This window comes from Palaemon carinicauda, chromosome 15 (genome assembly GCF_036898095.1).
Source record: "Palaemon carinicauda isolate YSFRI2023 chromosome 15, ASM3689809v2, whole genome shotgun sequence".
NCBI classification, from domain to species: Eukaryota; Metazoa; Arthropoda; class Malacostraca; order Decapoda; family Palaemonidae; genus Palaemon; species Palaemon carinicauda.
The window spans coordinates 87782422-87797421 of NC_090739.1; the positions used below are offsets into that span (position 1 = coordinate 87782422).

The following is a 15000-nucleotide window of genomic DNA, read 5'->3' on the forward strand; positions in this document are numbered from 1 at the left end:
TTGCATTATAAATATCTAAAGACTTCTATAAGAACTAGTTTGTTTAAATATTAGTGGTTGGTAGTAGCTTGGCCAGGGCACCAGCCACCCGTTGAGATACTACTGGTAGAGAATTATTGGGTCCTTTGACTGGCCAGAGTGTACTACATTGAATTCCTCTCTCTGTTTATGGCTCATTTTGTCCTTGCCTACACATACACCGAATAGTCTGCCCGCGAGTAGCGGAAACTTCAAAACAGGCCACCATTTTGTTACCAGCAGCCATGGCATGGCAACCAAGCATATCCAGCCCGAGATTATCTCTCTCTCTCTCTCTCTCTCTCTCTCTCTCTCTCTCTCTCTCTCTCTCTCTCTCTCTCTCAAACTGAATAAAGTATAATAATGCATAATAAGGCTATACTTGAGTAAGAGATAACTATCATATTTAATATAAGCTTATATGATTTTGTTATTGTTGGATGATTATTCTAGGCTTTGATAGAACCTCATTTACCCTTCAAGTAGAAGAACCTAAAATAAAATTTAATTGAGAGATAAGAGAAACGCAGCAAGTGGAAAATGAAATTCATTCCTTTTATTTACTGTGTGGTTTATATGTTATATATGGTTATTCATATATGATTTTTTGTTTATTGAATATGAATTCGCGTTTTTTGCTCGTGTTTTCTGCATCTGCATACTCAATTTAATACTGTTATTCTTCATGTGATTATAGTTTACAGTAGCTTCTACACGATAATTCTTCCTACCCTTTATGCTACAGGACACATAATTACGCCTCCTACAATATCATGAGGACATGGCTGGATCTTTATTGTTTCCTTGTCAATCGCCTCAAGTATCTTAATAACCCACTAGGGGTCGAGTACTAATTCTTGTTTTTGCAGGAGCACTTTCAAAGGAATCAGTTTGAAAATAAACGGGTTAATGAGAAACGAAAACTATGGGGGAACGCAATTCCAATTCTCTTTTTTTACCGTAACATCGTTGAACTTAGGAAATCTAAAGCTCAGTTAGGTCTTCCTGATAGACCTAGGGAGGATTAGGCCAGGTTGAATCATGCAAATTGCAAAATTCAACAAAGAAATAGTATCATGAGTAGTAGTAAGTTTTGCAGTTGCTGTACACAGTGGTAGAAATATGTTTTCTTATATGATAAAATAGTGAAGATTAGGATATATATATATATATATATATATATATATATATATATATATATATATATATATATATATATATATATATATATATATATATCCATTGTCAACGGATACTCTCAGACAAGTACCCAATTGCTCTTATGATCGCTTGGAAGGTACTGCTTAACCCTTGGCAGGTAAAATGCAATGTTGGTTTGTCAATATGCTGAATTGTTAGATTATAGTAGGTTGGCCAGGGCACCAGCCGCCCGTTGAAATACTACTGCTAGAGAGGTATTGGATCCTTTGATTGGCCAGACAGTAATGCATTGGATCCCTCTCTCTGGTTACTGCTTATTTTTTTCTTTGACTACACTTACACAGAATTGTCTGTACTATTCTTTACATGTTCTCATTTTTCCTCATACACCTGACAACCATGAGATACTAAACACTTCTTCACCCAAGGGGTTAATTACTGTACTGCAATTTGTTCAGTGTACTTTCCTCTTGGTAAGGGTAGAAGAGACTCTTTAGCTATAGTAAGCAGCTCTTCTAGGAGAAGGACACTCCAAAATTAAACCATTGTTCTCTAGTCTTGGTTAGTGCCATAGCCTCTGTACCATGGTCTTCCACTGTCTTGGGTTAGAGTTCTCTTGCTTGAGGGTACACTCGGGCACACTATTCTATCTTGTTATTATTTTTTTTTTTTCCTCCTCTTGTTTTCTTGGAATGGTGTGTTGGGCAGGCTTAATAGAAGGGCCATGGATGGGTGGTGGTTTACCAAGAGGTTGTCTTTTCCTTTTCTGATTCTTTTTCTTCTCAAAACCATCCTTACTGTCGTCCCTTCAGTTGAAGTGGCGATCCTTGATGGTATTTAGCCTTGCATGGTGTATCGGCTCCTCCATGTTGACCAGTTTTTTTTTCCGAATTTTTACTATAGTCTATGGGTATCATCAATCATTTTATTTATAATTCTGTACATATTGTTTTTGTTATAATTCTTGTTAGTCTAGTTTTTAAGTATGATGTATCTTTTTTTCTATTAATTCTTATGCTGTCGGGAGACATCGAGCGAAATTCGGGACCAGTACGTCTTAGATTTTGTCATTGTCATCTTCTGTTTTGCACTATTCGTGGTCTTCATGCAAATATCCGAGTCCTTACAGTTGCGTCCAGACAGTATGATATTCTTTTGTGCTCAGAAACTTTGGTTTCTAATATGAGGCACTCATCTGAGCTTCTTATAATTGGTTTTAAGAAGCCAATAATGTTGAAACATGATGCCATCCCTACAGCCAGGGGAATGGCGGTGTATATTAGGAACGAGTACCCTGCTTCTCATAAGTCCCGCTATCAATGTGGATGCCAAGAGATTCAGGTAATAAAAGTTTGTGGCAGGCATAACAACTTTTAATTTTGTTCCATCTACCGGAATCCAGACATGGATGATTCTATCTTCGATTGTCTTCTTACCATTATGGCTAATATACAAGAAGATGATAGGAAGGCTTCTTTTGTCTTTGTTGTTGATTTTAATGCTCCCCATAGAGAGTGGTTAAGTTCTATCTCTCCTACCGATCACCATGGCTTAAGAGCTTTACACTGTGCTTCTGAATCAAGCTGTGAGCAAATCATAAATGAAGCTATTCACAGGTCTGGTAATTGCTTGGACCTCGTATACACTCACTCCCTGGCGTTATAACTAGTAAGGCTGGTTCTCCAGTCGGGACATCTGATCATACCTTGATTTCATTAGTAATGAAGACTGAGCAGCTTGTCCCTGATATATAATACTCTTATAAAATTTATATGAAATCCCAAGCAGACTGGAATGGTATTTTGCATGATCTTTTGTGCTTGAATTGGTCACAATTATATAGTAGTGTAGATCCTGTTGTTCCTTTGAATAAGAATCTAGTCAACATAATTGATAGGCGTATCCCTTCTCGTGTGCTAAGGTACCGAGTGAAGGACAAACCGTGGTTCAATGATGATTGTAGACGTGCTTATTTGGAGAAGCAGGAGGCCTATCATCTTTGAAAGGGTAACAGATCAGATTTGACCTGGAACAACTATACCCAGCTTCAAGCTTTTGCCCAGAGCGTTTATGCCTCAACTGAAAAGGAGTACAATTTAACCATAAAAGAAACCATTTCTGGTACAACTCAGGAACATAAATGGTGGTCTATCATTAAATCTGCACTCTTTGGTGAAGATGCAACAGTTCCTCCTTTACTTAAACCAGAAGGCTCGGTCACTCACTGTCCAAAGGAAAAGGCAACCCTGTTGGCTAATGTTTTTTTTACAGTAAACAGAGTAATGAAAAACTTGAACTTCCTCATTCCTGTTTTCCTGAGGCTAAACTAACTAGTTTAGCTTTTCGATCTCTTGATATTAAAGCTCTGTTAATGTATCTTGATGCTTATGGAGGTGTAGACTCAAAGGGCATTTTTCCTCGGTTTTTTTTTATAAAGACAGCAGATTTCTTAGCTCCAAAGTTATCTGTTATTTTGCACAAGTTAGTAAGAAGAGGAGCTTTTAGCACTTGTTGGAGAATTGGTATTGTTACTCCTCTATGTAAATGTGTTTGTGGTAGCTCAGGTCCCACTGATTACCGCCATAACTCCCATATTATCTAAAGTTTTTGAACGTCTTCTGGCAAAAAGTCTTAATAGGTTTGCTAAAGGTAATCATCTATTCCCTAGTTTGCAATTTGGTTTTCGTAAAGGCCTTGGAGCATGTGATGCCCTTCTTACAATCTCCAATGCTGTACAGAAATCCCTTGATTGTTGTCAGGAAGTTCGTATGATTGGCCTTGATTTTAGTGCTGCCTTTGACCGTGTTAATAATGAGGCCCTTGTTTTCAAACTCAAACAGTTGGGAGTGGGTGGGTCGTTTCTTAGCATTATTATTGATTTTTTAAGTAATATATCTCAAAGAGTTGATGTTGATGGGCACCATAGTGAGTGTAGGAATATGATATCCAGTGTTCCACAGGGTAGTGTTCTTGGCCCGTTACTTTTCATACTATATACATATGACATGTGGTTTGGCCTAGAAAACAAGCTTGTTGCATATGCAGATGATGCTCCTCTCTTTGCATCAATTCCATCCCCTGAATGTAGATCTGGGGTTGGTGAATCCCTTAATAGAGATTTAGCTAAAATTAGTGCATGGTGCAAATTATGGGTTATGAAGTTGAATCCTAATAAAACTCAAAGTATGATTTGAAGTAGGTCAAGGATGGTGGCTCCTCAACATCAGGATCTCAGTATTGATAATGTTTCTTTAAATGTCTATGACTCTTTTTAAATTTTAGGTGTGATTCTCGATAGCAAATTTACTTTTGAGGAACACATTATATCTGCGTCTTCTTTAATTGCACAAAAAATTTGGCTTATTGAGAAAGTCTTACAAGATTTTCGGTGATCAATCTATTCTGAAGAAGGTTTTTAATTCTATCATTCTACCTTGTTTTGAGTATTGTTCTCCAGTCTGGTGCTCAGCTGCTGATTCTCATCTTAATTATTAATCTTTGGCACCGTCGTTCAATTAGTTCATTATGCATGTTGCATAAGATTTTTCCTAACTCTGATCATCCTTTACATTCAGATCTCCCTGGACAATTCTATCCTGTTCGTAATACTAGGCTGGCAATTAATTCTAATAGCTAGGCCTTCTCCATCATGAGGCTCAATACTACACAGTGTTCTAGAAGTTTTATTCCAGCTGTTACCAAGTTGTGGAAGGATTTTCCTAATCTGGTAGTTGAATCAGTAGAACCTCAAAAGTTCAAAGTTCGAGCAAATGTTTTTATATTGACCAGGCTGACATGAGTCTTATAGTTTATATATAACATATCTGTTTTTGACGTTATTACTAGTTTATAAAGGACATATCTGTTTTGACGTTGCCACTGTTTTTAGAATGATTTATTTTTAATTTATTCTCATCATTTATCTATTTCCTTATTTCCTTTCCTCACCGGACTATTTTTCCTTATTGGAGCCCTTTGGCTTATAGCATCTTGCTTTTCCAACTAGGGTTGTAGCTTGGCTAGTAATAATAATACTACTACTATTAATAATAATATTAATAATAATAATAATAATAATAGTAATAATAATAATAATAATAATAATAGAAATAATAGGGTGGAGCCCAGCCCTCCCAGCGGGAGGGGGCGAGCCCAGCCCTGCCATCGTGTAGGGAGAAGCCTCACTCTGCCAGGGAGAAGAGGGAAGCCACGCCCTATCAGCGGGAAGGAGGTAGCCATGCCCTAACAGCGGGAAGGGGAGAGCCTCGCCTAACAGAGGGAAATGGGAAACCCAGACCTGGCAGGGTGTGCCCCGCCCTTCCAGCGGAAAGGGGGAAAACCCAGCCCTGCCAGCGGTAAGGGGGGAGCCATGCTCTACCAGTGGGAAGGGGGAAGCCTCGCCCTGCCAAACTGAAGGGGGGAGCCCCGCCCTCTCAGCAGGAATGGGGGAGCCCCGGATTTAAGCTTCGGGCTCCAGCTTCGGTCGTCTTTTTGTGTTGGTCTCATCATCATCTGTCTGTCGTCAGTGTTCGTGTCCTCCAACACTAGTAACATATTTTAAAAGATGCAACCTACGCTTCCTTCCCCTTATGGGCTGCCAACGCAAGGGCCCTTGGTCCACCTTGTATATATGCTGGTCAATCTAAAACATGATCATAAAGAGAGGCAATCAGAGACACGAGACCTCTTATGGTAGTTATAAAAAGGATATTTTAATTGGAAAGGGATCAAGGGTTCAATTGAGTTCCGTCATTATGAAACACCTTCAAGATGTTCGTCGAAAGAAATTTGACCAAGAAGCGCAACGGCAGGAGAGTAACTAGTCAATCGAATACTCAGAGAGAGAGTTTGTTGACCTTCATCTGAACCACTAAAAGATTGATACGCAATTAGGACGTCAAAACGAAAGTTAGCTTATGGGAAGAGTAGGAATGGGGAAACCGCACACACGCGCATAAACACACACACACACACACACACACACACACACATATATATATATATATATATATATATATATATATATATATATATATATATATATATATATATATATATATATATATATATATATATATATATATATATATATATATATATATATATATATATATATATATATATATATATATATATATATATATATATATATATATATATATATATATATATACTGTTATTCTTGGCGGCCATTACGCCACCTTTTTTCAAATAAAAAAGACCCCGCCAGCAAGCATGAGTCGAAATGCTACGAGTTTTGGGACCCTAATAAGACTCCTACCCCCCTCCAACCATCCTATGCCAGTCTACCCGCCTTGAGATCAGCCACCTTTTACGAGTAACGTGACAACATCGAGGTCCCAGGAGAAGGAGGGAGGCGAGATATGAAGGATGTAGGAACACGTGACTAAGCCTGACCAATAGGACAGCGGTCAGGCCAATTCCCCCCTACCACCCCCAATTGGGGGCGAAGTGGGGTTGAATGTACCCAGGGAAAACTGGGGATCTCCCTTCTTGACTCAACCTCCTTGAGGGAACCACCATCTCTCTTCACCCTCAAGACATCAGGGAGGTAGGACCTCTGTTTACATATCCTCCACAAGGGAGGAACCAGAGTCCTTTTACTAAGGTAAGGTGTCTGATTTTGAGATCCTCGTTATCCTTACCCAACCTCCCATCCCTTCCTTATCACATCCCATTTTTTCCTTTTATCCTTTAAAGAAATATCCTACCCACTGAACCTTTTAACCTATTCCCTAGATTCCTCCACGTATGCCGTTTGCTTCTATCCTTAATTAATTCACCCTGTGACAGTGGTGATTCCCACGTATAATGTTTAAATCCCTAAGCTTTGCATTTTCATTTAATTGCTTAAAGGTTTTAACCACACGACTACATCGTGTTTCCAGCCGGTAGAAGTAAGTGAGCTGTTAATAATTTAATTTATTTCCCTTCCCATAAACTGACGAACCTGCCAGGATTCGCTAAGACAGTAATTTCAAATTTATTTTATTAAAGTCAACTTCCCCCCTTTTCTGTCTTAATTTAATTTATTTCCCTTTCCAGGGAACGTTATTGCTGTGCTGAAGTCTCATCCACGGTCCACCAAACTCCATTCAAAGCTCCTTGTGGCTTGAATTAAAATACAATTATCTGTTGTGCTCCCCTTTCTTTCATTAGTTTTATTTGAATATTATTGTAAATACATATATTTGTCAGTATTCCTTGTCTTATTGCTGACTGGCGACCTTTCCTATTGTTATTTTTTTGTTATGGCCCTTGTCCCTTAAGCAAGGCCGGACTCGAACCACGGGCCTATAACAAACTGGCGACCGATGCTAGGGTTCGCTAAGACAGTAATTTCAAATTAATTTCCTTAAAGTCCAATTCCCCCATTTTCTGTCTTTAGCGACTTGACAAACCTCTATCTCATTTCAAGTAAATTATATTATCACTGGAGGTGGAACCGTGGAAGAAAACAGTAAAATCATTCTATTTTCATTGTTAAAGTTTTGTGTTTTTCAGTGCATGTGTTCGCACCTCGAACTGTTTTGGTTTGAAACCCTCGTGGTAGAATTTAGTCCTATTGTTTAGCAGGATAGCCAACCGCGTGAGAAGAATTTGTTTTCTGTTTTTCTGAGTGTTTATTATCACAGTGGTTAAAATTTCTCATTTATTAAATATATTGTGCATTACGTGAATGTGTTATTTTGTGTTTAAAAAAAAAAAAAAAGTGAAGTGAAATTTACGAAATTTTAGGACGACAAACGTGGTAGACTAAAACACGTGTTAATTTCCAGTGAGGCCTAATTCCTGTGTTGGTAAAGGTAAGAACACGTGGCGTTCCTTATTTCGATTTTTTCTTTTGACAGTAAGGCTATTTAATTTCATTTTATTACTTTCGTGGGATATTATTTTATGTACATTTTTGAAAGGGATAAATTTTTTCATTTGTATATACTGGGCAGTGAGTGAATGGTTAATTTTGTGTTAAAACTAAGTGAATTGAAATTTACGACATTTTAGGAAAAAAACGTGGTTGACTATAACACGTGTTAATTTCCAGTGAGGCATAATTCTGTAGAATAACGGTAAGAACACGTGGCATTCCTTATTCCATTTTTTTCTTTTGACAGTAAGGGTGTGTAATTTCATTTTGTTACTTTTCGTGAGATATTATTTTTATGTACATTTTTAAAGGGATAATTTTCGTACGATTGTGTAATAATGTTAACCTAAAGATAAAGGATTTATGATATCACATTCAACTTAATTTTTTCAGTCAGGGTATAGGATCATTTAGATAAAATATTTGGGAGTGTAATTTCTTAAATTAATTTTTTTTACTAAAGGGAAAGTATGTAAAGGGGTTGATGTTCTTAACAAAGCAATAAGCAAACTTAGTGACATTGTTTGCTATATTTAATTTATTATACTTTAGGTATAAATACAAACTGCTCTAAGTCACAGAGTTGCAAGTGGTGGTGTTGCAAGAATGCACCCACACATTTTTACAAATCCATTTTTTCTTATGACTAAAAGAGAAAGTTACACATCGTGGAGATTCCATTATTTTCCTCATGACTAGCATAAGAGGGTCACACATCGTGGAGATTCCATTTTTTTCCTCATGACTAGCATAGGAGGGTCACACATCGTGGAGATTCCATTTTTTTCCTCATGACTAGCATTGTAGGTAGTAGGTTGGCCAGGGCACCAGCCGCCCGTTGAGATACTACCACTGGAGAGGTATTGGATCCTTTGACTGGCCAGACAGTAATGCAATGGATCCCTCTCTCTAGTCACGGCTTATTTTTTCTTTGCCTACACTTACACAGAATAGTTTGGCCTATTCTTTACATATTCTCGTCTTTCCTCATACACCTGACAACAATGAGATACTTAACACATCTTCACCCAAGGGGTTAATTACTCTACTGCAATTTGTTCAGTGTACTTTCCGCTTGTAAGGGTAGAACAGACTCTTTAGCTGTGGTAAGCAGCTCTTCTAGGAGAAGGACACTCCAAAATTAAACCATTGTTCTCTAGTCTTGGGTAGTGCCATAGCCTCTGTACCATGGTGTTCCACTGTCTTGGGTTGGAGTTCTCTTGCTTGAGGGTACACTCAGGCACACTATTCTATCTTATTTTTTTTTTCTTCCTTTTGTTTTTTTGAAATGGTGTGTTGGGCAGGCTTAATAGATGGGCCATGGATGCCTGGTGGTTTATCAAGAGGTTGTCTTTTCCTTTTTCTGATTCTTTTTCTTCTCAAAACCATCCTTATCGTCCTCCCTTCAGTTGAAGTGGCTATCCTGGAGGGTATTTAGCCTTGCATGGTGTATCGGCTCCTCCATGTTGACCAGTTTTTCCGACTTTTTACTATAGTCTATGGGTATCATCAATCACTTTGTTTATAATTCTGTAAATATTGTTTTTGTTAGAAATTCTTGTTAATCTAGTTTTTAAGTATGATGTCTCTTTTTTATTTCTTTTAATTCTTATGCTGTCTGGAGACATTGAGCGAAATCCGGGACCAGGGCGTCCTAGATTTCGTCAATGTCATCTACTGTACTGCAATATTCGCGGTCTTCATGCAAATATCCAAGACCTTACAGTTGCGTCCAGACAGTATGATATTCTTTTGTGCTCAGAAACTCATCTGAGCTCCTTATAACTGGTTTTAAGAAGCCAATAATGTTGAAACGTGATGCCATCCCTAGGGCCAGGGGAATGGCGGTGTATATTAGGACCGAGTACCCTGCTTCTCATAAGTCCTGATATCAATGTGGATGTCATGAGATTCAGGTAATAAAAGTTTGTGGCAGGCATAACAACTTTTATTTGTGTTCGATCTACCGGAATCCCGACATGGATGATTCTATCTTCGATTGTCTTCTTACCATTATGGCTAATATACAAGAAGATGATAGAAAGGCTTCTTTTGTCTTTGTTGGTGATTTTAATGCTCACCATAGGGAGTGGTTAAGTTCTATCTCTCCTACCGATCGCCATGGCTTAAGAGCTTTAGACTTTGCCTCTGAATTAGGCTGTGAGCAAATCATAAATGAAGCTACTCACAGGTCTGGTAATTGCTTGGACCTCGTATACACTGACTCCCCTGGCGTTATAACTAGTAAGGTTGGTTCTCCAGTTTGGACATCTGATCATGCCTTGATTTTATTATTAGTGAAGACTGAGCAGCCTGTCCCTGATATATCATATTCTTGTAAAATTTATATGAAATCCCAAGCAGACTGGAATGGGATTTTACATGATCTTTTGTGCTTGAATTGGTCACAATTATATAATAGTGTAGATCCTGTTATCCCTTTGAATGAGAATCTCGTCAACATAATTGATAGGCGTATCCCTTCTCGTGTGCTAAGGTACCGAGTGAAGGACAAACCGTGGTTCAATGATGATTGTAGACGTGCTTTTTTGGAGAAGCAGGAGGCCTATCAACTTTGGAAGGGTAACAGATCAGATTTGACCTGGAACAACTATACTCAGCTTCGAGCTTTTGCTCAGAGAGTTTATGCCTCAACTGAAAAGGAGTACAATTTAACCATAAAAGAAACACTTTCTGGTACAACTCAGGAACATAAATGATGGTCTACCCTTAAATCTGCACTCTTCGGTGTAGATGCAACAGTTCCTCCTTTACATAAACCAGATGGCTCAGTCACTCACTGTCCAAAGGAAAAGGCAACCCTTTTGGCTGATGTTTTTGACAGTAAACAGAGTAATGAAAAACTTGAACTTCCTCATTCCTGTTTTCCTGAGGCTAAACTAACTAGTTTAGCTTTTCGATCTCGTGAGATTAAAGCTCTGTTGGTGGACCTAGATGCTTATGGAGGTGTAGACCCAAATGGTATTTTTCCTTGGTTTTTCATAAAGACAGCAGATTTCTTAGCTCCAAAGTTATCTGTTATTTTGCGCAAGAAGAGGAGCTTTTGGCACTAGTTGGAGAATTGGTAATGTTACTCCTTTATGTAAATGTGTTTATGGTAGCTCAAGTCCCCCTGATTACCGCCCAATTTCCATAACTCCCATATTATCTAAAGTTTTTGAACGTCTTCTGGCAAAACGTCTTAATAGGTTTGCTGAAGGTTATCATATATTCCCTAGTTTGCAATTTGGTTTTCGTAAAGGCCTTGGAGCATGTGATGCCCTTCTTACAATCTCCAATGCTGTACAGAAATCCCTTGATTGCGGTCGGGAAGTTTGTATGATTGGCATTGATTTTAGTGCTGCCTTTGACTGTGTTAATCATGAGGCCCTTGTTTTCAAGCTGAAACAGTTGGGAGCGGGTGAGTCTTTTCTTAGCATTATCATTGATTTTTTAAGTAATAGATCTCAACGAGTTGTTGTTGATGGGCACCATAGTGATTATAGGAGTGTGATATCCGGTGTTCCACAGGGTAGTGTTCTTGGCCCGTTACTTTTCATACTATATACACATGACATGTGGTTTGGCCTAGAAAACAAGCTTGTTGCATATGCAGATGATGCTACTCTCTTTGCATCAATTCCATCCCCTGAATGTAGAGCTAGGGTTGGTGAATCCCTTAATAGAGATTTAGCTAGAATTAGTGCATGGTGCAAATTATGGGGTATGAAGTTGAATCCTAACAAAACTCAAAGTATGATTGTAAGTAGGTCAAGGACGGTGGCTCCTCAACATCCGGATCTCAGTATTGATAATGTTTCTTTAAATATGTATGACTCTTTCAAAATTTTAGGTGTGATTCTCGACGGTAAATTTACTTTTGAGAAACATATAAGGTCTGTGTCATCTTCAATTGCACAAAAAATAGGCTTATTGAGAAAGTCTTTCAAGATTTTCGGTGATCAATCTATTCTGAAGAAGTGTTTTAATTCTTTCATTCTACCTTGTTTTGAGTATTGTTCTCCTGTCTGGTGTTCAGCTGCTGATTCTCATCTTAATTTGTTGGACAGAAACTTACGGTCTATTAAATTTCTTATTCCTGATTTAGATATTAATCTCTGGCACCGTCGTTCAATTAGTTCATTATGCATGTTGCATAAGATTTTTCATAACTCTGACCATCCTTTACAGTCAGATCTCCCTGGACAATTCTATCCTTTTTGTAATACTAGGCAGGCAGTTAATTCTAATAGCCAGGCCTTCTCCATCACGAGGCTCAATACTACGCAGTACTCTAGAAGTTTTATTCCAGCTGTGACCAAGTTGTGGAATGATCTTACTAATCGGGTGGTTGAATCAGTAGAACTTCAAAAGTTCAAAGTTGTAGCAAATGCTATTTTGTTGACCAGGCGGACATTAGTCTTTTTACAGTTTATTTATGACATATTTGTTTTTGATGTTGTTAATAATTTATATATGACATGTCTGTTTTGACGTTGTTACTTATTTTAGAATGATTTATTGTTAATTTGTTCTCTTCATTTATTTATTTCCTTATTTCCTTTCCTCACTGGGCTATTTTTCCCTGTTGGAGCCCCTGGGCATATAGCATCTTGCTTTTCCAACTAGGGTTGTAGCTTGGATAGTAATAATAATAATAATAATAGGAGGGTCACACATCGTGGAGATTCCATTTATTCATGACTAGCATAGAGGGTCATCCATTGTTGTGATTCCATTTATTCATGACTAGCATAGAGGGTCATCCATTGTTGCGATTCCATTTATTTATGACTAGCATAGAGGGTCATTCATTGTTGTGATTCCATTCATTTATGACTACCATAGAGGGTCATTCAATGCTGTGATTCCATTTATTTATGACTAGCATAGAGGGTCAGTCATTGTTGCGATTCCATTTTTATATGACTAGCATAGAAATTCACCCATTGTTGTGATTCCATTTTTTTTAAGACTAGCATAGAGATTCACCCATTGTTGTGAATCCATTTCTTTTTATGACTAGCATAAAGGTTCACCCATAGTTGTGATTTTATTTCTTCCTGAATAGCCTAGAGGGTCACCTACTGTATAGTTGTGATTCCAGTTTGTTTTGTCTAGCATAGAGGGTCACCTATAGTTGTGATTCCATTTTTTATTTTGTAGCACAGTTGTCATATATGTCGTTACTTGTTTGGATGCATTACAACCGGACAGCCTAAGCTCACCCATTGTCGTGACCCTGGTACTCTAGTTAGGCTCCTGTTTAATTACTTGCAAGGCTTACTATTTGGTGATAGTTCATTCTCGAAAGGCATTTTCTCACAGCCTTTGTGCATTTTCCCCAGCTCCATCTTCATCCTTCCTTCCATGAGACTTTTGCGTAAGGCTAGAGCGTCTTTCCCCTCCGTGTAATTTCTTGCACGGTCAACATCGTACCTTGTGCTGTTGAGTTTGTTCTTGTCACTGTCTCCACAAGAAATTAGCAAAATGACTGCTGCTGAGATCAGTGCATTTGTGGATTTGGTAGAACGACAAGGCTATGAGGGGGAGGCATTGCGAAGGTATGTGCGGGAACTCACGGATGAAGCCAATGACAGGAGAAGAACAGAGCAAGAAAGAATGCAGTATGTGAGAGAAAGCGAGAGCGTATGAATTAAAGAAGCGGGAAATAGATGCTCGATTAGTCCAGCTCAATAACTCGCTACATCAACCTGATGGTGCCAACGACCAGCAGGACAAATGCAGGGAGAACCAGTGCCTTGAAGGAGTCACCGAAGAACTCCCAACAGTGGAGTTCCAGATAACCACGCCCCAGGCTCCATAGGAAGTGCGGATTAGGGGCAGTGAGTGATCTCAGGCATGAGGGCTACAACTTGCGTTTTGGTCAAGAGCTCATGAAGGTGGTACGAGTGCCCCTCAGGTGCAAGAAGGCTGCCAAGCCGGAGCCTAAAACTGCGAGGACGCTACCTGCAGGGAAGACGACTGGCTCAGTACCATTGACCTTGGTGAGGTAGCTTGGCTACGGGAGGAGGCCCAGGAGTTTTTCTCCTCCAGCAGTGAGTCTGAGCCTCATATGCCAGAAGTAAATTCTGGTGAAGGTTTGCCACTTTCCACCACAGGGGATAGGGCTACTTCAAGCATCATGCCAGAGGTCTCAGAGTAGGGCCAGGGGTCTCCCTCTTCCCACCATGAGTCTGAGTTGAGTACCCGCAAATTCAATCCAGGTGAAGCTGTGCCACTTAACACCACTGAACATAGGGCTACCTCAATCACTAGGCCAGAGGTCTCAGAGAAGGCAAGAGGCAAAGCACCGGAACCCCAAGGAGCCAGACAGAGCTCATCAGGTTCCCACTGCTGGATGAGACATTGGTAAACAACAGGGCACCCGCCTACTCGAAAGAGGTGGAAATAAATAACCCCTCTAAGGCTGAGTTCCTGCTAAAGGATGAGGTGCCCCTGAAGATCACCCAAGGCTCTCATGATCCTGTTAAGGTCTCGTGCCGGCAAGTAGTTGTTCCCCGCAATCTCTGCTTGGCGGTGCTACGCATGGTCCATGAGGGACTGGGAGGACACTTTGGGGTAACGTGTACTATCCAGCTTATCCCCTTGCACAGGGTTATCAAGGCTTACGTTGCCTCCTACCACCCTTGCCAAGCCATTGGTAACTCTAAGCAAATGGGGCTGAGGGCCTCACTCCATCTTATCCCATCCATAAGTGTTACAGAGCTGACACAATTCTTTTATTGGTTTGGCTTTCTAGCCACATTTCAGAGGGACGAGGGTTTCCACTTCATGGCAGAGGAGTCACGACCTCTGACCATACTCATAATTCATTTTTGGCTTCACCAGGTACAAGCAGGAATTCCCGACTGTAGGGTTTACTTGAATTTCTTCCAGACATGGGATAAACTCCAAACTCAAAAGAATGA

The 15000-nt window shown here is 39.4% G+C and overlaps 1 protein-coding gene across 1 annotated transcript in view; it reads left to right on the forward strand.

Annotated features, from left to right (window-relative positions):
- LOC137654059 (uncharacterized) overlaps positions 1-13895 on the forward strand; it is a 26808-nt gene extending 12913 nt beyond the window's left edge. The window contains exon 8 of the mRNA XM_068387694.1: positions 13731-13895. Within this exon, the coding sequence (XP_068243795.1) occupies positions 13731-13895 (165 nt within the window). The remainder of the gene's footprint in view (positions 1-13730) is intronic.
- Positions 13896-15000: the final 1105 nt, after the last annotated feature.